The following is a 24142-nucleotide window of genomic DNA, read 5'->3' on the forward strand; positions in this document are numbered from 1 at the left end:
GTTGTCATCGTTTCAGGGTTAACTGCAACATTGTCCTTCCTCCCGCACACTTCTGACCTTTCTTGAGGCAATCCACTTGAGTTTTAGACTTCCCAGCTGTCTTGGGGTGTCTCTTTCTGCCTCCAGATTGGGGGGCTTGAGATATGCTGGAGCCCTGAACCCTTCTGAATCACGGGACTCCAGGGTAATTTTCTCCTGACACACCCCCCCATCCCTGCAGCAGGCCTAACTGTTTCTTTACGCAGCTGTGGCCATTGATCTCTGGCCTCTTAGAACAGGTAATCATCAACTGATTGCTGTCTCCTCAAGGCATAGCTTCAAAAAGCTGTGGGTTTTTTTTCATAACTGGGATTGTTCAATTTTCATTGACCATCCCCAGGTATGTCCCAGGAAACTAATTTAATGTTTATATTGTCCCAAGAGTCCATGTCAAATCTGGCACTTGACATGCATTTCTATGCAGTCATTTGAACTTCTTTCACTGCCCGGCTCTCCCTTTTGTTCCAATTGCTACAATGGAAAGTCATGTACAGAGTAACTATATGTGTACACTTACTAACAGCTGAGATCCCATATTGTCATGAACGGCAGCACCTGAATCAACTAATTAGACCGTTAGACCTGTGGCCTATCCCTCTCTTACAGCCAATGGAGTTGCTGCATGCAAATTAGCTGGAAGGTAAATGGAAGGTTGGTTGAAATACCTATGATGTCACAATGGCCTCTCGACTTACTGTGGCGGAAAGTTCGTGGCATCATTTGGCTGTAATTCATAAAGTCTAAATGGCTGAGAACTTAAAGATTAGGCAGTAACAGCCCACAAAACCTAGTGATGATTGAGCCCCACGATATTTTGCACAATGAAAGCTCTCCACTATGCTCCTAGATGTTTCTATTGCTTCACTCTGACTCAACAGGCATGCCAGGCTTCAAAGGGGACACGCAGTAACAATCCTGCAAACTCACTGTGAGACAGCACCCCATATGCTTCACAGGGATGTTACTAGGATATGGTTATGATGTTTTCCAGGCCAGATAAGTCAGGTGAGATGTCATTGGAAAGGTTATACTTTTCTGAATAGGAGTATCTTCTTTGTACGCATGTATCATTTTTGTATCTGAAATTAGTAATGTTGCCTCTGTATCTGTATCACAAATGTGTTTAAGCTTGAGGGATGCCCACTAGATAACATGTTTTCTTTCTGAAGAGCTGGATGGGGAAGGGCCTACTCAAGGCAATGAGGGGGGTGGGGGGAACAGTAGGGGCTTAGGAGAAGCTTGTCTCTCACAAAGGGGAGACTTCCTGGGAATGCTACAGACAGCTTCCCAGTAACGGTGGTGCTGATTCTACAAGGACATCTGATGAGTCCCCATCGTGTGATGATGACACTCCATTGTGGGATGGCAAGTGTTTTCCCACAGACGGCGCTGGGAACCCAGCTTTGATACAAAACCTTCCTGCTATATGCAAAAAGCTGCAACAGGCAGGGAGTGACATCATATGAGGTTCTTCACTGATTCCCCCACACAAGAAGATTCCTGGAAACAGCTGAGGAACCAAGACTGGAAGTGCTGGATCCAGGCAAAAGGCATTTTTAGTCTGTGAATGAAACACTCCAAGGAATTCCAAGTGCAGCTTGCCCCTTAAGAGTCTGCAGCCTGCTGATATCATCAGTTAGGGTTAGACTCTGCTATTCATAGCCAATCTATTTAGTATATTAAGCTTAGCTTACATTTTTTGTTTATTTGCTTGGTAATCTACTTTGAACTGGTTGCTATCCTTTATAATCACTTAAAGTCTACCTTTTGTAGTTAATAAACTTGATTTTGTTTTCTCTAAAACCAGTGTGTGGGGAATCATAACACTCAGGGGAAGGAAGCGGTTGCATATTCCTGTCCACATTAAGGGGGGGGAATGAATTTTATGAGCTTATTCACTGTGCAGTGTAAGAGGGTATAGTTCGGGAGATTTATTTCAGAGGTGAGTGCATGCCCTAGCAGAATCCTTCCTATGCAGAGGTGGATTAAAGAGCCTGCTGGCATGTATCTGGGGCTGGGTGTGTCCCTACCTATATGTAGGCTGGTGAAACAGCAGGGTAGAGAAGGCTTTACAGCTTGCCAAAACATACAGTGTAAACGGGAGCCCAAGCTGGTGAGTAAGGGGGCCCCAAGTCCAGGGGGCACCTTGGAGGGAACCCATCATGCTCATATAGATTAAAGCAGAGCAACAATAAGAGATAGAACACAGTTGTATAACTGTGTAAGAGCTGGACACAGGATGGAATTAGAGTAAGAATGACAAAAGCAGAGTAAAGATACTTCAGTGATTTAAAAATGGGGGTGCCTGGGAACATGCAAATGAAGCCCGGGATATTTAAATCCCGGGCTTCATTTGCAACTCCGGTTGCCCTCATTTGCCTACCTAGCTCGAACTAACGAGCTAGTGTAGACATATCCATGGTGAGTAAGGGAAGTCAGTGGGGGAGTTTCTCCCATCAACCTCCCACTGTGCAGCTGCCCCAGAATATTGATGTAAGGTACGTTGACTCCAGCTACAAAACTGTCATTGCTGGAATTGCATGTCTTGCATGGATTTTCTCCACCAGTGCAGATCTGGCCAAAATAACCACTGTTGGAAGACAGGATACTGGGCTAGATAGACCATTTTGTCAATCCGGGACTTAAAAACCTCTAGGGATGGAGAATCCACCACCTACCCTAGGGAACCCATCCCAGTGCTTCCCCACCCACCCAGGGAAAGAGCTTTTCCTCATATCCAACCTAAACCTTCCCCACTGCAACTTGAGACCATTGCTCCTCATTCTGTCATCTGCCACCACTGAGAAATACCTCTCTCCATCCTCTTTGGAACCCCCTTTCAGGGAGTTGAAGGCTGCTATCAAATCCCTCCTCATTCTACTCTCCTGCACATGAAATAAGATCAGTTCCCTTAGACTCTCCACAAAAGTTATGTGTTCCAGCCCTCTCCTCATTTTTGTTGCCTTTTGCTGGACTCTCTTTAGTTTGTTACCATCCTTTCTGGAGAACGGCAGGTTCCCCAAAGGCAATGAACATAACAGGGAATCATCAAGCGATCCATTTCCTGTTGCCCAATTGGAACTTCTGGCAAACAGAAGCTAGGGATACCATCCCTGCCCATCTTAGCTCCATCCATCAATGGCTGTTAGCCAGGATGAATGAGCAGGGACGGAGTCCCTAGCCTCAGTTTGCCAGAAGCTAGGAATGGGTGATGGGGGATCACCCAATGATTGCATGTTCTATTCCAGGCATGTCCAAAGTCCGGCCCGGGGGCCAATTGCGGCCCGTGTTCCGGTTTAATATGGCCCCCCAGGTAATTTGGCAATATCTATCTTTTATGGCCCCCAACGAATCCATATGTATTGAGATGAATACATTGTAAAATCTCAGTTAATGTCAGTTGGTCTAAATCAGTTATAAATATATTTGGACACAACATGTATACTTGGTGTTATGTTCCTGTTCATATTTTTTGAACTTAAAAGTTGACAGACAACCTTTATTACCAATAATATGTAATGTACTTTACAATGTTCCTGACACATATTTCAGCTTCCTGGATTTTTTTTTCATCTGGCCTTCAGATATGAAAGGCAGAGTGGTTTAACACCTGTTTAGATTTGTCATCCATGTGACGAAATGAAAAGTATGCCATTTGCAATAAACTTTGCATAAAATAGTTAATTTGCATTTAATTTTAATGGTTCAAAGAATGTCAGGCAAAATGGTCGGCCCTCACGCATGTTCACTTCATCAAATCTGGCCCTCTTTGAAAAAAGTTTGGACACCCCTGTTCTATTCATTCCCTCTAAGACAGCTGGCACTGTCCATTGTCGGAAGACGGGATTCTGTGATCTGACCCGGTATGGTCTTACATTCTCATGTAACAATATCCCAATAGCCATCTTAATGTGATGGGATCTCTCTTTGACCTCTTTGTGAAGGCCAAGACCATAAGCCAGGCTCAGAATCAGAACTGGAGAGTGGTGGGTGCTGACCGAGGGCTGAGCTCTGAAGGGGGCAGTGCAGAAGTAAGAATGGCAATACCACACCACGCCTCCTTTACTTCTGAGCCGCTGCTGGTGGCATCTGTCTTCAAAGCTGGGCACTCAACCAGTAGCCATCAAACTGAAAATAGTGCCACCACAAACAGCAGTAAGGGACGGTGTGGCCAGATCTCACTGGCAGCAGGATGGCCTAATGGTTAGGTCCCACACTTAGCCAGCAGAAAAAGGGGTGCAGAACCCTGCCACTGGTGCCCCAGCCTAGAAACTCCAGCCCAGTATATGAGTACAGTCCTTAAATTTGGGGCATGGCCCCAAGGCTACATCTACACTGGTAGCTTCTTGTGCAAGAACTCTTTTGTGGAAGAGTTCTTGTGCAAAAACTCTTCCACAAGAGCGCGTCTACACTGGCATGTGGTTTTGCGCAAGAGCATCCATGCCAGTGTAGACGTTCTCTTGGGCAAGAAAGCTCTGATGGCCATTTTAACCATAGGGGCTTCTTGCGCAAGAAATTCATGTTGCCTGTATACACTGGCCTCTTCTGGAAGAACTCTTGCACAAGAGGGCGTATTCCTGAGAGGGAGTGTCACAGTTCTCACGCAAGAAGCCCTGATTTTCTGCAGTACAACGTCAGTTTACTTGCGCAAGAACGCATGGCCAATGTAGATAGGTGGCATGTTTTTACGCAAGAGCGGACGTTTTCGTGCAAGAACGCACCAGTGTGGTCACAGCCCAAGAGTCCAGATAATCCCCTTAGCAAGGGTTCTAGCATGTTTCCCCCTTTGTCCCAGAGGGCGGGGTTGGAGGCTTACTTTTGTCTGTGGTTGGACAGGCTTTGGCCTCTGTTCTACAGGCAACAGAACCACACTCCTGTCTCTGGGCTGATCAGCCCCTAACTGACCCAGGATCCTTCCTTTTATCCTCCCTCCAGGCCTGGCATTGGCTGCAGGCAAAGCAGGGTGGGGCTAGCTGGGCCAAAAGACTTTGTTTTAACCCCTGCAAAGCCAAGCCCTCCTCTCTAAACTCCTTCACATGTGGCAATGCTGTGACCCCTTTACAATAACTCTGTAACCTACCCCCCCCCCCCCCCCCACACACACACACTCCCTTCTGGATCAAGTTAGAAATCAAATTAGTAAAGAACAAGTTAAAAATCACCTAGAAAAGTTAGATGCCTGCAAGTCACCAGGGCCTGATGAAATGCATCCTAGAATACTCAAGGAGTTGATAGAGGAGGTATCTGAGCTTCTAGCTATCATCTTTGGAAAATCATGGGTGACAGGAGAGATTACAGAGGACTGGAAAAGGGCAACTCTAGTGCCCATCTATAAAAAGGGAAATAAGAACAACCCAGGAAACTACAGACCAGTTAGTTTAACTTCTGTGCCAGGGAAGATAATGGAGCAAGTAATTAAGGAATTCATCTGCAAACACTTGGAAAGTGGCAAGGTGATAGGGAACAGCCAGCATGGATTTATAACAAACAAATCATGTCAAACCAATCTGATAGCTTTCTTTGATAGGATAACGAGTCTTGTGAATAAGGGAGAAGCGGTGGATGTGGTATACTTAGACTTTAGTGAGGCGTTTGATATGGTCTCGCATGATATTCTTATCAATAAACTAGGTAAATATAACTTAGATGGGGCTACTATAAGGAAGGTGCATAACTGGCTAGATAACCATACTCAGAGAGTAGTTATTAATGGTTCACAATCCTGCTGGAAAGGTATAACAAGTGGGGTTCCGCAGGGGTCTGTTTTGGGACTGGCTCTCTTCAATATCTTCACCGATTTAGATATTGGTATAGAAAGTACACTTATTAAGTTTGCAGATGATACCAAGATGGGAGGGTTTGCAACTAATCTGGAGGATAGGGGTCATAATTCAAAATATCCTGGACAAATTAGAGAAATGGTCTGAGGTAAACAGGATGAAGTTTAATAAACACAAATGCAAAATGCTCTACTTAGGAAGGAACAATCAGTTTCACATGCACAGAATGGGAAGCGACGGTCTGGGAAGGAGTACGGCAGAAAGGGATCTAGGGGTCATAGTGGACCACAAGTTGAATATGAGTCAATAGTGTGATGCTGTTGCAAAGAAAGCAAACATGATTCTGGGATGCTGTGACAGTTCTAGTTCCGGGCGCGAGCCTGTACCCCCCCTCCTTGGGGTCACAGCCCAGCGAGCCCTCCGTCTATCCCCTAGGTTTACAGTGTTTTGATGGGCGCGAGTTCCTGCCAGCCCCTTCCCACCCCCAAGGAGGGGGGGAGGCAGGGCCCTGCGAGCCCGGCGTTCACCTCCCCTCTCCTAGGGGCCTCCGTCCGACCTCCCAAGTTGCGCTGTGGGACTATCTCCCGTCTCCCTTATGCCTCTTCCGCCCCCATTGGGGTTGCCCTACGGAGTGAGCTGGGGGGCCTAACCCAGGCCCTCTCTCTCCACCGGGTCCCAGCCCGGGACCCTGAGGGTTTGGGTACTGGTCCCTCACCCAGCTAACAGGGTTCCGACCCGCAGCGCGCCAGCCCACGGGCGCCAAAAGGGCCCTGTCCCAGACTGCTTCCTAGCCGGCCCTGCGGCCGTGGCCCCCGTGTCCAAGCCGCCAGTCTTCACCTCGTCGTCCACTGTGCCGGGGTCTCTGGTCTGCCGCTCCCCCAGAGTCCCGCTCGTCCAGAACCACCGGGGGGGGGGGAGGGATTGTCGCTTGGGCATCCCTCCTCTGGCCCTGGCTTGCGGCCTCCTTTTGAATCTCCCGCCGGAGGTCACGTCGGGTCTCCCGCTCCCGCCCCTGCCCCCGCCGTCACTGACGTTCCCACGTTGGGACGCAGGGGGCGGAGTCATGCCCTGGCGTGTTCCGCCGGGGCCACGCACGTCCCGCTCGGCCTGCCGGCTGGCCCTATTCCCCGCAGCCGCAAGGCTCCGCTCCCAGCAGCGTTCGGCTGGCGTGGCTTCCTGGTGGTGTGCTGGCGAGCTAGCCCCTCCCGGGCGTTCAGCTGGGGCCGGGGCCGGGGCAGCAGCCCGCCCTGTTCTAATGCGAGCCGCCGCCGGCCCGTCAAAGATGCATTAACAGGTGTGTTGCGAGCAAGACACGAGAAGTTATTCTTCCGCTCTACTCTGCGCTGGTTAGGCCTCAATTGGAGTATTGTGTTCAGTTCTGGGTACCGCATTTCAAGAAAGATGTGGAGAAATTGGAGGGGTCCAGAGAAGAGCAACAAGAATGATTAAAGGTCTAGAGAACATGAGCTATGAAGGAAGGCTGAAAGAATTGGGCTTGTTTAGTTTGGAAAAGAGAAGACTGAGAGGGGACTTGATAGTGGTTTTCAGGTATCTAAAAGGGTGTCACAAGGAGGGGGAAAAATGGCTCTCCTTGGTCTCTTAGGACAGGACAAGCAGCAATGAGCTTAAATTGAAGCAAGGCAGGTTGAGGTTGGACATTAGGAAAAACGTCCTACTTGTCAGGGTGGTTAAACGCTGGAATAAATTGCCCAGGGAGGTTGTGGAATCTCCATCTCTGGAGATATTTAAGAGTTGGTTAGATAAATGTCTATCAGGGATGGTTTAGACAGTATTTGGTCCTGCCATAGGGGCAGGGGACTGAACTCGATGACCTCTCGAGGTCCCTTCCAGTCCTAGTGTTCTATGATTCTATGATCAGAGCCTCCAGTTACCACACTGTGAAATTTCAGATTTACATTTCTGAAATCATGAAATTTACAATTTTTCAAATCCTATGACTGTGGAAAAGACTGAAACAGACTGTGAATTTGGTCACCCTACTTATAATCCCAGCTGTTGTCCCTGGGAGCAGACTGGGTCTCACTGCACACATTGATTGCACTGCAAACCCCATATAGTTACGGGACTGGGTGGTCTGGTAACACCCCGCCCCAGAGAAACCATAGAGAGTTCCTGTGACGGACACCCCCCCTCCCTCCCGGGCATGAATTTACATACCCGTAAAATCTCGAGTATAATGCACACCTCTGTATAATGTGCATCTGCCTTTTAAAGGTCAGAATTCTTGAATAAACTAACCTCTTACCTATAATGAGCACCCCCACTGTACTCGAGATTTTATGATATGCATAGGAAGGAAGGGGCTCGTGCTTGTCACAGGGCTCCCTACCCAGCCGAGCTCATGCCTGCCGCGGGGTCTCCCCTACTCAGCTGAGCTCACGCCTGCTGGGGGGCGTCTCACCTGCTCAGCTGCCGGTGCACCGAGCTCGCGCCTGACGTGGGAACTTCCCTCGCTCAGCTGCTGGCGTGCCGAGCTCACGCCTGCCGGCCCCCTTCCTCCCCAGCCCAGCCCAGCCCAGCCCAGCCCAGTCCATGCCTGCTGAGGGTGAGTTTAAATTTTTTTAAAAACCTCCTATAGATAATGGACACCCCAACTTTGAAGCTAAAAAAAACGGGAAAAAAGTGTGCATTATACTCGAAATTTTACGGTAACTCAAAGGTGCTCTTAGCGAATTATTTCGTGTAACCCACCAATCTTCGTGGCATGATTCGCTGGTTCTGTTTAAGCTTACTTTGGTGTATGTATCATTTTTGGGTGTAAAACTAAACATCTAGATCAGGGAACACTTTGTGGGTTTCAAAGTATGAATGAGAGACATGGAGGGTGTTACCTTCAAAGTCTTGATGAGCAACTTTTGCCCTTAAGTCCTAGCAGTGATTGGTAGGGAGGGGCCTCAATTCTTTAACAAAGAGAATAGGAAGGCAGAGGCCTTGGTCTTTTGGCTGGGCTGCACCTGGAGGAAGGAGCAGAAGACCTCAGTGTGGGGAGACAGCCCTGGTTTGGAGGGGCAGCTGGAAAAGAGGTTTTAGGGTGAGTTTAAGTTTGCACTGAGGTGTCAGTGCAGAATTAGCCAAGTGTTTTTATTTCTTTTGATTTGTAACCTATTTCGCTCTGCCTGGTCTCACTTATTACTACTTGAATCCTACTGCTTGTATTTAATAAAATCACTTTTATTTTCTATCAAACCCAGTGTAAGTGATTGTTACCGGGGGGCCAACCTTTTCAATGTTAAAGGGATCTCACCCAATTCTTTGGGGTTTGATCCCATCTGGGGAGTGGTATCTCAGGAGGCGGGGCCCTAACCTGCACTCTCCTTGGACGTGAAGAAGTTCAGTGGCTGTGCTGCTTCTTGGTGGGGGCAGGGACCTCAGCTTGGGGCCTTGGCTAGGGGAGACCAGAGGAGCTGGCCCAGCAGTAACAGGTGGTGAGGAGCCACAGAGAGCGGGAAGGTGAGTGGTAGTGGCCATGTCAGCACCCCGGGAGGCACCCCCAAGGGGTCATCTGTGACTGCACCCCGTCACAGGTACTCCAAGCTGGCAAGAGTGGCAGTGAAGGAACTGGCCAATCAAGGGCCAGGAAGGCCTACGAAGGCCAATGGGGGGCCAGGGAGCTGCAAAGCAGAGCAGCAGTCAGTGCAGGGCAGAGCTCAAGGGGTATGTGTACACTGGCGGGTTCTTGCTCAAGAATATCTTGTGCGAAAGTTCCTGTGCGAGAACTCTTGCACAAGAACACGTCCACACAGACATGTGCTTTTGCGCAAGAGCATCCATGGCAGTGTGGACGCTCTCTTGCGCAAGACCAGGCGGGCCGTGTGGACGCTCTGCGGGTTCTTGTGCAAGAACCTGCCAGTGTAGACATAGCCAAGGAGAGCGGACTGTGTGGCTGGCTGAGGATGTTGTCTCTAAAGGTATGTCTAGACTACAGGGTTTTGTCGACAGAAGTTTTGTCGACAGATACAGTCGACAAAGCTTCTGTCGACAAAGAGCGTCTAGACTACATCCAGTTCTGTCGACAAAGCAAGCAACTTTGTCGACATAACAGTGTGGACGCAAAGGACAGTGTAGATGCAATAATGCCTTCTATTGACAGAACTCTGTCGACAAAAGGCGTTCTTCCTCGTAGAATGAGGTTTACATACGTTGACAGAACTGCTGAGTTTTGTCGTCGTTATGTCGACATAACTCAAAGGCAATGTGGACGCAGGTATAGTTTTGTCGACAAAAGTCCACTTTTGTCGACAAAACCCTGTAGTATAGACACACCCTATGAGGCACCACTCTCTCCAAGTGGGGGAAAGAGACTGGGAGACACCAGCAGAGGGCACTGGGATGGGCTCCTGTTAAGTGTGCACCCTGCAAGGGGTTGTGATTTCCAGGGCTTGACAAAGTATTGAATCTACTCGGGGCATGCGCATGAACAGTGCGGGGCTGGCGAGCGGCTTTCGCCGCGATCATCGAGCCCTGGTGATTTCACACAGGAGTGAGACTCAGCTGGGGGGCTGAGTAGCCAGACAGGTTGATGAGCGATCAGACTGCTTGACCAAACAGCGGTGCCCGGGAGAGGTGAGTGCCAGCCCATTACAGGCAACTATCAGGCACTAGGCCTAACTATTCCCCAGCGCTCAACTCTGATTGCCCCAATTCTGAGCAATTCCACAAGGCTGCAAATAGACCCTGAGGTGTTCCTAGGGGTCCCCCTTTCAGATCACTGGTTAGAAAGCGGCAGGGGGATCTCAGCAGGAAGAATGGGATTGTTGTCGAATTACAAGTTGCAACAAAACAAGATGCTTTCCTTGCCTTGGCTCAGCTGGTACAACCATACATCGATTTTTCTCATTGGGCGGTGGGGTTAGGCTGACGGAATCTCCACCTCAGTGGCTACGTTCCAGCCCTGCTGTGTGACCAAGTGGGGATTTCATTCCCCTTGCTATGGTGCACTTGATGGTGTGGTTTTTACCGGCCTGGAGTAACCCTGTGTGGACGTGCCTCAGTTTCCCTAGGCAGCGCACCAATAGTGAGATGGCAATGGGAATTTCGGTGCATGTACACAATGGTGGAGGCCCTTCGTAACCTGAGCTTGGGAGGGGGGTGAGACCAGTTGACACCTTTTGCCTAGGATGCAAAAGTAGGAGGAGGGGCTGGCTGCAGGGTGGGATTAGGCTGCTGAGTGTTAGAGATGTAGCTGTGTTAGTCTGGGGTAGCTGAAGCAAAATGCAGGACAATGTAGCACTTTAAAGACTAACAAGATGGTTTATTAGTGTGTGAGTTTATTAGTGCTGCTGAGTGTGTGAGTGAGTCTTTGCTGGCTTGGGGGCACGGATGAGGGGCAGAGTCCTTAGCTCCGAGCCCCCTCTCTCCAAGATGGTACTGACTGCTTCTGTGAGGTATGTAAGGGAACGAGGTAACTATGGAAATTAGGTACTTAGGCACTTGAAAAAAACGCACAAAGTGCTTTTCAGCATCTTTAGGCACTTAAACGGCCTTTAGACGTGTGGCTCTCTACTGCCAGAGTCGCTGTGTATTTTCCAGACTTCAGAATGTAGAAAATACCTATGACTAGATAAAGGTGAATTTTTTTATTGACATTATACTAATTGTAACGAGCTGGGAGCGGATCAAAATGACTCCAAAATTCCAGGCCTCATTTTTCAGAACCAAGCGCCTGAAGTTGGGTTTCTAAACTCTGATTTTGCCCCTTAAGTCAGGCTGATTTCTAGGAATGTTGGACCCGGCGGGCCCCTTTAGAAATGTCCGGCCAGTAACTGGGAAAATCCCAGCTGTGCTTTGTAAACTTTGCGCCCAGGATTGCATTCCCAAGGCAGAGAGGTTTCACAGAAAGGCCCTGACTTCTCCCTAGGCTGAGCAATTGCTAAACAGCGAGGTGGGGAAGGGGGAATAGTGCCTAGACAAGAAAAAACCTCCCATGTCTGGACTGCCCCTATGCAATCAGGATCTCTCTGGTCTATTTCTGTGTCTCATTTTCCTACAGCCACTTCTGCTACTTGGCTTGAGGCCTCTGCATCCGGTCTTGATTGAGGCACATGAGAGAGGCTGAGCTAGGCTCTTGGCCAATTGCAAAGCGGCTTTCCTTCCGGTCCCGCCTCCCCCTTCCTCTCATTTGTGTCTTTTCACCTGGCCATGCTGCTTCCTGCCTCTTGCCAGGGCCCCTCCGAGCAGCGAGCTGGGTGAGTTGCAAGCGCTGCGCGAATCCTTTGCGCATCGGGGTTTCGTTTTGCGCATCCGCTCCTGTGCGGGGGCTGGAATGAATGTGGCCAAACTGGACCTGCTGCGGGGGGGGTTGCATGGGGGTTGGCCCTGGGGCTGCTGGATTCAGACCCCCCCCCAGCCCTTTAAGCCAAGGCAGGGGGGATGGGCTGTGAACTCAGCCTGGGCTGTGGGGTGCGAAGCCCCCACTCAAGGCAGAGGCCCCGGGTGCACCGGGCTGGTGGGCTCCGAGATGCCTGGTCTGCAGCCTGCCTGCAGGAAATTGATCGCTGCTTCCCCCCCAGGTGCCTTGTGCACCCAGAGGGCTCTGGGGGCTTTGATGCTGCCTTGCAATCGCCTTGATCCTGCTCCCAGCTCGGGAGGGGCGGGCAGAGTCCTGGGACCCCCCCTCCTGCTGCACCCACCCCAGTTCAACAGCGGGTGTGTTGTGCGCAGGGCTGTGTGCGCCCCACAGGGCAGGGGAGGGAGGGGCGCTCTGCTGGGAGGGGCTGGACTGGGGGTTCAGAGAGGCGGCTGCAGCGAAGGGTCCAGTGGCCCAGTCTCTGGGGCTGGGGCGCGTTTTGCTCCGGTTTTCTCCCCGCGTGGTGATGTGCAGAGGCTCGGTGACCAGAGGGGAAGTGCAGCGGCTTTGACACACGTGCTGAGTTCGGGGGCTGCCCTGAACCCCTTTTGGCCTCCTGCCTGCCTGCATAGTGCCCCTAGGCCCTGCCCCACATGCCGTCCAGCCCCCCTTTTTCACAAGTGGGCCGGGAGTCAGGGCAACGGGCCGTCACTAGCTCTGACCTGTCCCCGGAGTGACCTCGAGCAAGGCACTTCGCTCCTGCCTCAGTTTCCCCACTGCCCCATGTGAGTGATCGGTCCTAGGACGCGTGCAAGGCGTGATTGGCTAATTACAAAATGCTCTGAAATCTGGGGTGAGAGGTCCTAGGGGGAAAGCAAGTTATGGGCTGCCCGCAGCCCTGCTCCCACAGAGGGAGTCCCTGCCCGGCCCTGGCTTGGAGCTGCAAGGAGACCCTCCGGCGGCTGAGTCAGGGCAGTAACGGGCTCAGGGAAGGGTGATGCGAACCCAGAAGACCAGGCAAACTCTTGCAGACATGGGCCTTGTCCGGGTGTCTGCTACAATGTTCCCCTCCCTTCTCCTCCTGCCCTTTGCTCTGGCTGCCTCTCTGCACCCCAGAGTGACTTCCGGCTAGTCCTGCTGCCTTGGGTAGCGTGAGCTCTCTGCTTAGGTACATCCCCAGGGAGCGGGCTGGGGGCCTGGGCTTAGATACCAGCTGTGATCTCAGCAGCAGGGCATAGGAAGAGGCTGGGTTGGACACGCTCTTACCAATGTTCCTTTGCCTGTTTCAGACGATGGAGAGGGACTCCCCGCCCCCACACAACGATTGGGGCTGAAGTGGATCCGTGGAGCGACTGAATCTTGAAAATGGGCGGCTGTGAAACATCCCGGCCCTGGGCACCCAGGACAGAGGGGTAAGGGGCTGCAGCTGTGGAGGGCCTTGCAGAAAGGGCGTCTCCGGGCTTGCTCTGATCTCTTGGGAGGAAGGGGGGGACGGGGACTGGGAAGCAGCCAGAAATCAGCACGGAGCAGCCTGTTTCTCTGCCATCCCAAGCTCCCTTCTGCACCCGCCCTCCGTTCCAGACCCTGCACCCTCTCCGTAGAGAAATGCAGCTGTTGACCACTTTCTAAAATCTTGGAGTGGCCCCGCCCCCAATCAGAAATGATGCCTGCCTTAAAAGCTGCTCCTATACCCTTACTGAAAGATTGCCTAGGCCCTAGACTGAGCTCCGTTTAACATGGGCCAGCGAATTTCACATAGTGATGCCACTAATTTGTGCTGCCTTGAAGCATCCCTACTAGAAAGGCATCTGTCTCCAATTGTTCAACATCCATTTTAAAATCTGACTACCAAGACTAGAAACCATAGTCCGGTATCCAATTCACCAGCACCTTACACAGGGATAAAATCACCTCCTTGCTTCATCTGACTGTTCCCCTGTTTATGCAGGCCTGGGTTTTATCTGTTTTGCAGGTGAAGCTGAGAAGCCTGGAAGACCACGTTGGAGCCCCAGGAAGTTGGGTGAGGAAGCAGCTAAAATTCGCAACCCCTTTGGTGGTTTCTGGGGGGAGGGAGGTGCACACAACATAGCCCCCTGCAGGGTCTGCAGTGATGAACCGCATGTTCAGTCCGTGTTTCACCTGATCTACCCTGATTACACACATGCCCTGAGCAGACCAATGTCCCAGACAGTAGGGAGAAGTAGCAGATCCTATACCCTTACTGAAAGCCGGAAGGAATCATTAGATTGCCTAGGCCCTAGATTGAGCTCTGTTTAACACGGGCCAGCGAATTTCACATGTTCATCGTCAGGAACATGGATCTGATTTCTGTGCACGTGGAGGAGGGAGGTAGATGCAAGGAATCGTTTTCCATGCAGTTGGTAGCTTCTTTTTTCTCGTTTTGTCATGACCTGGAGATATTTCCTTCTTGTTTCTGTAGGGGCAGGAACTCTTGAGACAAGATTGGCTGGTTTTGCTTCTCCTGACTTACATCTGTGATTCCTATACAGAATCCAAGTAAGAGCTGCTGGTAGTTTGTATACATCCAGTGTCTTAGCGTGACCCCTTATTGGTACCCTGGCCAATGTAATCAGGCAGAGGGGAGGGCATGGGCCAAGAAAGTGGCACTGTAGCAGACATAGAAATTAACAAATATCTGGTGTAGAGCATGCCATGCATTCCCCATTCAGTGACAGTCTGTGAACTGATCTTCCAAACACTGCCAAGGCTGCCGTTCAGTGATGCTTGCAGAAAGCCGTCACAGGTGCTTGCAGAAAGCCGTACCTGTCGTCACACGTGCATGGGAACTTCCTGCTGCAGGACTTGAGAGAGAAGAGGGCTTAGGAAAAGATTCCTTTATGGGGAAATTCATGGGGTGTTCTCAGAGCTGCTCGTTTCAGGGAGAGCGGCCGTGATGACCGTTCCTCTTGCTGCCATGAGCTATGGGCAGCAGGATTTTGTGTCATCGCAGATTAAACGTGGCCTTTCTTCACTCAGAGTGTCCTTGGATGGGTTGGCCGTCCGGTGGCACCTTCTGAATTTTGCGGGGTCAGACACTCAAAGGAGACTTTCAGGGACAGAAAGGGGCCATGAAAACCACCAGCTCTGTACGTAGTTCTCTGAACTTCAGGCTGTGAGCTATAGTAACCAGATGGCAATTTTACAATGTGATCTGAGAGAGACAGCCTGAGCCGAAGTATTAGAAGGTGTGCTGGCCTCATCTGGGAGGCGTTAGCTTAACTGCAAGAGGTAACAAACTGTGTGTCTTCAATCCTGAGGTCTCTTATCTTTCCAGGGGTGATTTGAGATGAGCGTTCGAGGAAAATGGATCTTTCTCTCCACCAGCATCATCAGTAAAAGAGAATTTGGAGCTTGAAGACTTAAAAAAATTGCAGCGTCTTTGATCTGCATTACAAAGGACTCTGAAGTCATGCCCAGGCTATGCTAAAAACAGGATCAATAATAAAACTAGAAGGGATGTGTAAGAGTTGAGTGGCTTTTGTACAAAACAGATGGTGGTAGAACTGAGGAGGAAAATGGATCTTTCTTAATTCCAATCCACTGGTCTGATTTCAGCCTACTTCAGCTGTGGCTGGGATTTTAGCAGGTGACATGAGGGAGCAAGATGCCATAATGCTTCAGGTGTCTTATGACAATCCCATTCCTAAGCCATTGCTGTCTGAAGGCTTTTCGGTTACCCTTTCTGTGAAATGAACTAGGGTGTTCTCATATCTGAGGTAAAAATACCTGGACAGATAATTGTAAAGCTCCTAGTCACTGTAGTATCCTTGGACTTGTACTAAATTGAGCCTCAATAGGATTAATCAATATTGGCCTGTTTACAGCTGGGTCCAGAGTTACTTTCCACTCCAATGTGACCTTGCTCCATTGTGTCCACTATCCATTTTCTACTACCAACCTGGTGTAGATTAGACTGAGTTTTTTTCAAATGCACTCAGGTTTCGGACATTCAGTTTCCATTTAAAAAAATGAATAAACTTAACAGGCGATTCCCATATTTGAAAATCCTTAACCTACATCTATTTAAACCACATCTCCCCCACCCAACAGCTACGCACTAGTTCTTGCACACCAGTTCAGACTCCTATTTTGTGCTTTGAATATTGGCGCCTTCTATCCTCTTCACCCAAATAAACAATGTAGATCCTTTCCCAGTGAGCAGGCAGCTACCACTGGAGACCTGCTGTCTCTTACAATGTTGTGCTGAGCAGCTGGGAGGCAGAAAGAGAGATGGAGTTGAGCACCAGGGATGTGTAAACTGAATTTAGCGATGTGTGGTTTTGAATTAGATAGTCCTGGGGGTTATAAGAAAGTCAGGACAGATTTGCAGTGTTATGAGCAGAGATGTCAAACTGGATTGCCAAACCAGGGCCATGCTAGAAAACATGATTGGTTTGGTCATCAGCTTGTGGGGGTTCAGCTAAACACAGGAAACACGTATTCAAAATCATGTCTAACTTCAAAGCAGAGTTGAATTTTTTTAAAAACTTAAAACTCCATCTTCTGCCATAATACCTGCCTTTTTCCCCGTGGGGGAAGGTGTCACTCAATTTGGTAGCATTTCTGTGTCTTTGTACATGCTGTGTTCAAAAGTAAGCACATTACATAACGATTTACATTTTTTCCAGGGAATGGTTCACGTGCTGAGAGCCAGGAACCTGTTGATTTTGGGGGGGAAGAGGGGAAAGAAATGGATGGACACATGGAACCCTTGCCAGCAGTTTAGCACAGCTGCAGATAAATAACTCACTATAGACTGAAGAACGGGTTATAGATGCCCTTAAGCCCTTCACATTGGCCCTGTCTAATTTTTGTGTCGTATTAACATTTGGCATCTTGAATCGCTTCTCTGAGACAAATAATAGGGTTGGGGAAATGAAGACATGCACCCAGCCCCAACAGTGTGGGTGGAGAGGGATGAGAATGGGGACTGCACAGAATTCAGTATGAGAATGGTTGTTGGGGGTTTTTTGGGGGGAAGGCTCACAGCTGGAAGAGTAAAATAGGGTGCCTTCTCTACCACTTTGATATATATTACAGTGGGCATCTAGGTAACAGTCGAACAGCTTTTTGGGGGAATAGTGCCATTGCGATGTGCATTAGGAAATGGACTAGTGTGTGCTGTTTTCACTGGGATCCCATGGAGGCCATTTTGACATAGGCCAGGGAGTGGGCATAGGGGTATTGATACTTGGAACCCCTGGGGGGCCATTTTCCTGTGGATCAGGAATAAGTGTGCCCTATTGAGGTGGATTGAGAATCGGGTGTGTGGGTGCTGCTTTCACTGGGAACTCATGGGTGCCATTTTCCTGTGGATCAGGAGTGGGTGGGTGGGTGCCATGTTGGGGGGGAGGCTGTGCGGGTGCTGTTTACACTGGGAACCCACGGGTGCCATTTTCCTGTGGATCAGCAGTGGGTGGGCAGGTGCCATGTTGGGGGGCTATGTGGGTGCTGTTTACACTGGGAACTTATGGGTGCCATTTTCCTGTGGGTTAGGAATGGGTGGGTGGAGGCCATTTTGAAATGAGGCAGCTCACCAAACTGTCCCCCCCCCCCACGGAGCCTGTGCTGGCCCGAAGCCAGAGAGGAACGGTTGGACCCAACCATTTCCGCAGAAGGGGGGGGTGTTTGCGTTTACACCGCAAGCTGGGCCCTTTGGGGATGCGAGACCAGCCTCAAGCTAAACTATATTTCGTTGCAAACGCTGCGGCGCCAGATGGATTGCAGGGCCCCTCTCCTTCCTCCCTCCCACTCCCCCCCCGTTCTCCATAATGGTACGTCCCCCTCCTCCTCCGTCCCCCTCCCTCCTCGAAAAGGCGCGGGCGGGGGGCGCGAGACGCTGACAGTAGGCGGCGCCGCGGCCGTTAGCGGGGGAGGACGGGGCCGGAGCGCTCCCGAGCGAAGGGGAAGCGCGCGCTGAAGCAGCAGCCGCGCATGCGCAGAGAGAAAGCCCCCGACGCGCGCCAGGAGCGGTTGCTCATTTTCCCGCCCTTTCCCCCTCTGTAACCGTTTTTAACGGCTGCGAGGTTTAAAAAAGCCCGTCCAAAGTGAGCCCAGCCCCATATTTCTGAGGGGAGGGATACTAACCCCTCCCCATGCCCCATGTCAGTCTCGCCCCCCCCCCCCCAAATCTGAACCTGTGTCAAATTCACCTCAGGCCTGGCACGGTCCCCATTGTGGTGAGGGGCCGTTGGTGACTCAGTGGCGCTGTCCGACTCACTGGGGCCACCCCCCCTTGCTCCCCACACACTCCTAAAAACACCAGCCTATTTGCCCTCCACACCACACTGGGGCAGAGCGAGGCAGCGGGGCTCCCGTTTGGGCGCCCGGCGTGCTTACGCGCAGCCAAATTTGGCGCTGCTGGCTCGTGCCAAGCCCGGGGGGGCAGCTGTCCTAACAGAGTTGTTGACTCAAGTCCGACTTCAGTCACCGAGGTGACTCGACTTGAGACTCGACTCGGGTTCATTGTTTGTGACTTGAGACTTGACTTGAGACGCTAATTTTGTGAAATTGACTTGTTGAAAAAATTGTTCGAAAATGCCAATATTGATGGCTTGTACAAAAGCGACTTGACATTTTTTAAATGAGGACTTGAGACTCGACTTACGACTTGACTCAAAAGTGGCTTTAGGGACTCAAGACTCGACTTGAGACTTGAACTGTAGTGACTTGAGACTCGACTTAGACTTGACAATGACGACTTGAAGACAATACTGTGTCCTAACGAGGTCACTTTAAGGACTCCCTGGTGTCATGGTAACACACACGATGTCCCAGCATTGACAAACCCCATTGGACATATAAAAACCCGCTCTATGGTCTCATGCCATACTCTATAGGCAAACACCAAATGCTCAATGGCAGGGAAACATTGCACAGTTGCATTGACAATAGGTGCATCGGCCAAAGCAAGGAATTCTGTGTTGACGTGCGAACAGACATCGCTGGTGTCTGCTAAGCCGGTGTTGGTGGGACAGCAGAAATCTGTATTGGACATGGCATAGCCTACAATGGCAAATAATCCCTCTGTTTGCACCTGTGAAGCTGCCATTGGTGCACCCAAAAACCTGCACTGAAGGCCTTGCAGAAAACTGCAAATACACTTTAGGACTAGTTGCTTTAATCACCTTCTACTTCCCTGTCAAAACGTACACACACAATGGACTAGCCCGAGATCGCAAAATGAATCTCTAGAGAGACAGGGTGGGTGAAGTGATATCTTTTACGGGACCAGCTTCTTTTGATGGAAGAGAAAAACTTTTGAGAGATACTAAGTTTTTCTTCTGGACCTGACCAGGGCCAAGCTCAAAACATTGTCTCTTTCAGCAACAGAAGTTGGTTCAATAAAAGAGCTCTCGCACTTTATGTCTCTTAAATCCTGTGGCCAACACGGCAACAACAACACTGCAAAGGGAATCTACGGCAGAACTGCAGGAGCCTTAATATCAGTGCTATGCGCTCTAATCACTAGCTAACAGTCTTCTCCAGATTTGGGACTAAACCTCAAGAGTCCTGCCTCCCAGCCCCCTTGAGGCTGCTGCTTTCACAAAAGAGGGGATAGAAAGTAGGAGAACTCCTAATCACAGGCCTCCAGTTCTCTCCCACCATGGGAACAGAAGCCAGGAGTCCTAACTCCCAGTTCCACCCTTCTCTAACCTCTTGTTAATACAAGCCAAACCTGCATGGGTACACAACAGCAATGTCTCTCAGCCTTTCCAGGTTACTGTATCCCTTTCGGGAATCTGATCTGTCTTGTGTTGCCCCAAGTTTCACCACACTTAAAAAAACTCCTTGCTTACCAAAACAGATATAAAAACACAAATGTGTCACAGCATGTTATTACTGGAAAAATGGGGATGAGAATTGACATTTAGGTGACTTCAGAGACTATTTTGGGGAAACTTTATCCATTTTATTGTCCAAAATGGGAGATTTTGGTGGCTACCACTTTTGAAAATAGGGTCTTTTTTTTTTTTTTTTTTTTTTTAAATCCCAGAGGCAGGAGGTTTCTCAAGAAAAAATATCTAACTGGTTGTTCTGATGCAACATAAAAATGCCAGTGTTCCCACTTTGGTCTTTAGAGATGAATTTGCAAAGCAGCATAAGGGAGTTAGATGCCTGAATCCCATAATTCAATGGGAGCTAAGCCCCTAATTCTCATAAGCTCCTTAGAGAATCCCAGCCTGCATGTTTATTTTGCTCTCTAGGTTTGGTGCGGTGAGTGGCGGATTCTCCTTCATCAGGTGGTGTTTGTTTTGGCGGCAAGACCGCTGCCGTTGGCTCCATTAAAATGTCCGTGTGTGAGGACATGATGCTGTGCAACTACCGCAAGTGCCGCGTCAAGCTCTCGGGCTATGCGTGGGTCACGGCTTGCTCGCACATCTTCTGTGACCAGCATGGCAGTGGGGAATTCAGCCGTTCCCCAGCAGTCTGTCCTGCCTGCAACAGCGCCCTCTCGGGCAAGCTAGACATTGTGCGCACCGAGCTAAGTCCCTCTGAGGAATACAAGGCCATGGTGTTGGCTGGACTGCGGCCGGAGATTGTGCTGGACATCAGCTCCCGCGCACTGGCCTTCTGGACATACCAGGTAAATCCACCTCACGCAGGGCTTCAACACAATGTCCTACGTTAGCTAGATACCTGCTCAAGTGTCTCTGGATATATAACTGAGAAGAGATTCTGTTTGCTAAAGGAATGAAAGATCCCCAAATCAGTCTTTATGGCTGTCTGTACCTCATGCATGGAGGGCAGAACTGACACCTTTGAGACTCTAATGGGCCACCTTGTTATGTTTTTGGGCCTGAAAATGTGGAAGAAGCCAAAGGGAGTGGAATAGGATTAGGAAATCCCATTGTTTGATGAGAAATTTGCCCCTCACCTCCGGGTTCAGAATCATCAGAGTGTGGCATTGGCACTTTCCCCTCCCTCCTTCTCTATCCAGCTGTCATAGTAAAACATCATCGCTGTATTCTTGTCGTCCTTACTTGTCACCAAGGAAGGTTCTCTCCATCTTTGCCGACTATGTTTGTTACACGTTCCTTCTTTCCTTCCTCATGTCACAACAGTGTCAAAACACTTCACAAACGTTCATAAATTGTTCTCAGTCCTGTAAGCAATGGGCCAGTATTACTATTTCTATGTGCAGGGAATTGAGGTACAGACATTAAAGCAACATTTTTCAGCATCCATTTTAGGTGCCTCCCATTTAAGTGTTCAACATGAGAGCCAGATGACCTGATTTTCAGCGATGCTTTGCATCCCACAGCTCTTACCAGCTTCAGCTGGAGTGTGGCATAGTTAAGCCCATCTGAAAATCAGCTCTGTAAATCATGCTACTATATCTCAAGTGGAGAAACTTGACTTTCCTTTTGACAATCCAAGAAGCTTGTCACACCTGCATAATTCCCACAGGTTCACCAGGAACGCCTGTACCAGGAATACGCCTACAGCAAGGCCGAGGGACACCTGAAGCAGATGGAGAAGGTGTACACCCAGCAGCTGCAGAGCAAGGATGTGGAGCTGACTTCCATGAAGAGTGAGGTCTCCTCCCTGAAGAAGGTGCTGGAGGAGTACAAGAGGAAGTTCAGCGAGCTCTCTGAGAAGCTCATGGAGCGCAACCGCCAGTACCAGAAACTCCAGGGTCTCTACGACAGCCTCCGCCTGCGCAACATTGCTTTGGCTAATGAGGAGGCTGCCCACGAGCCTCCCATGATGCCTCAGCCTGCTGTCTTTGGCTTCCCACTGGGTAAGACCTAGGGGTGTTCCTTGTTCCGCTACACACAGAGGTCGCAAAAGCTGCCATAAGAAGACACTACATTGGGGAGGGAACAAGGATTTAGTTGGCTATAGAGACTGAACTCTTTTTTCATGCCATAGGGCAGGACGAGCCACGTGTATGTGTCTGGAAAGGGAGAGCTTCCCACGGAGCAGTCTCCAAATGCTGCCACATCAGTAACCTCCAAATACTGTGAAATATTTGATTGGAGATGACTGTGTGAGACTAAGTCCTAGGTTCTCAGTTGGGATGATTGTCCATGTTACAAACCCCTCTCGTGCTAACAGCCCCCCTCTTTGGCATCCTCAGCAGAGAAGCCAAGGACTGAATGGGCCATGGAGATTAAGATTCTTTCTCGCCCCGCTTAGATTTCTGCAGAACATGGATTAATTGATGTTCCAAATCCCAAAGCTTTGAACATCCCTTGTGGGTTTCTCCAGTCTTAGCAGTGTGGTGTCACCAACCCACAAACTTTACTGTTAGTCTCTGGGTAATTTGCTGTGTTTTTAAAAATGGGTACATTTTTCAAGGTTTCACAGAAAAGAGGGAAACAATGGCCATAAATGCTACAGATTCAGAAGGAAAATTGCTGTATAAGAACCCCATGATTTTGTAAGCAAATCTCATGAATGTGTAGGGCAGGAATCTTGAGCATTGGCGTTTGTTTCCCTCTAGTGGCTCTCTCATCATTAAAAGGTTTACGAATCCAGATTCATAGAATTAGGCCTAAAGGGGTCAGGCCTCCAAATCTCACCATTTCTTGTGACAATTCCAAACTTAGCCCCCGCATTTAAATCAAACCGTGGTCACACATGGTCTTCGATTTGGAGACTCTTTGCTCAATTCCCAGATTGTCACACTAAGGTAGTCACGGATGTCTGTCCTGATAGGGAATCCAGCATCCAACTGACTCTCTGACTTCCCCTTCCTAGGTAATGCTTCCAGATTCCCCGGGGACACCACACCTGTCCGGGGCAGGTGTGGGGAGGGAGACTTCCACTTCAAACCCTTCTTTGCCACATCCCCGCCTGCGGGCGAATCCAGCAACAGCTTCTTCACCTTCGCCTCTCCCAGCAATGAGTTGGAGCCACATCCTGGAGCTAGCAGGGCCTACAAAATGAAGAGGATGTAGCTGCCTTTGGAAATTCAGCCCTTCTGTCGATTGGGGAAAGAACGAAAACGCTAATTGTCTGGGCTGCGATTCATCTCAGAATTGGGGTGTTTCTATTGTAATGCAATAGCCCTCTGATTGTTACCGCAGATTGTCTTGCCCTCTCATGCTAGTCTGTACTTCCCTGTCTACAGGTCTGATCGAAGTCTGATTGTCAATTCCGTTGTCCTGACCTGTCACCAACAGTCGGTAAACCTCTCCCATCCTTGGATGGTCCCTCTCAGATTGTGAAACTGACATCCTGTGATTGTAGTGCCCCATAACACTTGGATGGAGATGAGCCTCAAAGGCACTTACATGCCTTTGAAGATCTGGGCCTGGCTCCATTGTACTCTGCTTAATGGGCTACAAATGTATCAATGTTTTCCCTGTGTGAGAGAGGATCTATGCCTGTGTGTGAGTGTATGGGTGTATGTGTCTCTATGAATGCATGCAAATCTATGTAAGGGTATGTCTACACTACCACCCTAGTTTGAACTAGGGTGGTTAATGTAGGCACCCGAAGTTGCAAATGAAGCCCGGGATTTGAATTTCCCGGGCTTCATTTGCATCTTGCCGGGCGCCGCCATTTAAATGTCCGCTAGTGCAGACTCCGTGCCCGCGGCTACACGCGGCATGAACTAGGTAGTTCGGATTAGACTTCCTATTCTGAACTACCGGTACACCTCGTGCCACGTGCCACTACCTAGTTCGTGCCGCATGTAGCCGCGGGCACAGAGTCTGCACTAGCGGACATTTAAAAATGGCGGCGCCCGGCAAGATGCAAATGAAGCCCGGGAAATTCAAATCCCGGGCTTCATTTGCAACTTCGGTTGCCTACATTAACCACCCTAGTTCGAACTAGGGTGGTAGTGTAGACATACCCTAAGTGTGTATCCTGTTGTGTGTTTGCCTTTGTGCATGGATGCAGGTCAAGCTATTCATGCGTTTGTATAAATCTAGATATTGTGTGTTGTCCACATGTGTAAGTCAGGATGTATTTGAATCTGTATGTTGGTGTATCTTTCACTCTTGTGTATGCACACAGATATATACGAGGGTGAGTGTCA

General features: G+C 49.7%; 1 protein-coding gene and 2 non-coding genes across 5 annotated transcripts; all 3 read left to right on the plus strand.

The window, feature by feature from the left end:
* Positions 1-11797: 11797 nt before the first annotated feature.
* CCNB1IP1 (cyclin B1 interacting protein 1) lies at positions 11798-23573 on the plus strand. 3 transcript variants are annotated; one of them, XM_075912013.2, is made up of 8 exons: positions 11834-12025; positions 13416-13538; positions 14099-14146; positions 14567-14643; positions 15422-18194; positions 20355-20734; positions 21559-21892; positions 22855-23573. In XM_075912013.2, exons 6-8 carry the CDS (start codon positions 20438-20440, stop codon positions 23052-23054), a joined length of 831 nt encoding a protein of 276 aa, XP_075768128.1. In that variant the 5' UTR covers positions 11834-12025; positions 13416-13538; positions 14099-14146; positions 14567-14643; positions 15422-18194; positions 20355-20437; the 3' UTR covers positions 23055-23573. The 3 variants fall into 3 exon arrangements, with proteins under 3 accessions (XP_075768129.1, XP_075768128.1, XP_089630455.1); XM_075912014.2 differs by lacking the exon at positions 14099-14146 and having other exon boundaries at positions 11798-12025; XM_089774329.1 differs by lacking the exons at positions 11834-12025; positions 13416-13538; positions 14099-14146; positions 14567-14643; positions 15422-18194 and having other exon boundaries at positions 20122-20734.
* Positions 14226-14303, plus strand: LOC112544275 (small nucleolar RNA SNORD126). The gene has a single exon (XR_003087594.2). It is a non-coding gene; the product is annotated as a small nucleolar RNA SNORD126 (small nucleolar RNA).
* LOC112544917 (small nucleolar RNA SNORA79) lies at positions 15039-15185 on the plus strand. Its single transcript, XR_003088280.1, has one exon. It is a non-coding gene; the product is annotated as a small nucleolar RNA SNORA79 (small nucleolar RNA).
* Positions 23574-24142: the final 569 nt, after the last annotated feature.

The sequence above is a fragment of the Pelodiscus sinensis genome, chromosome 30 (assembly GCF_052426305.1).
Source record: "Pelodiscus sinensis isolate ZL-2025 chromosome 30, ASM5242630v1, whole genome shotgun sequence".
Classification (NCBI taxonomy): Eukaryota; Metazoa; Chordata; order Testudines; family Trionychidae; genus Pelodiscus; species Pelodiscus sinensis.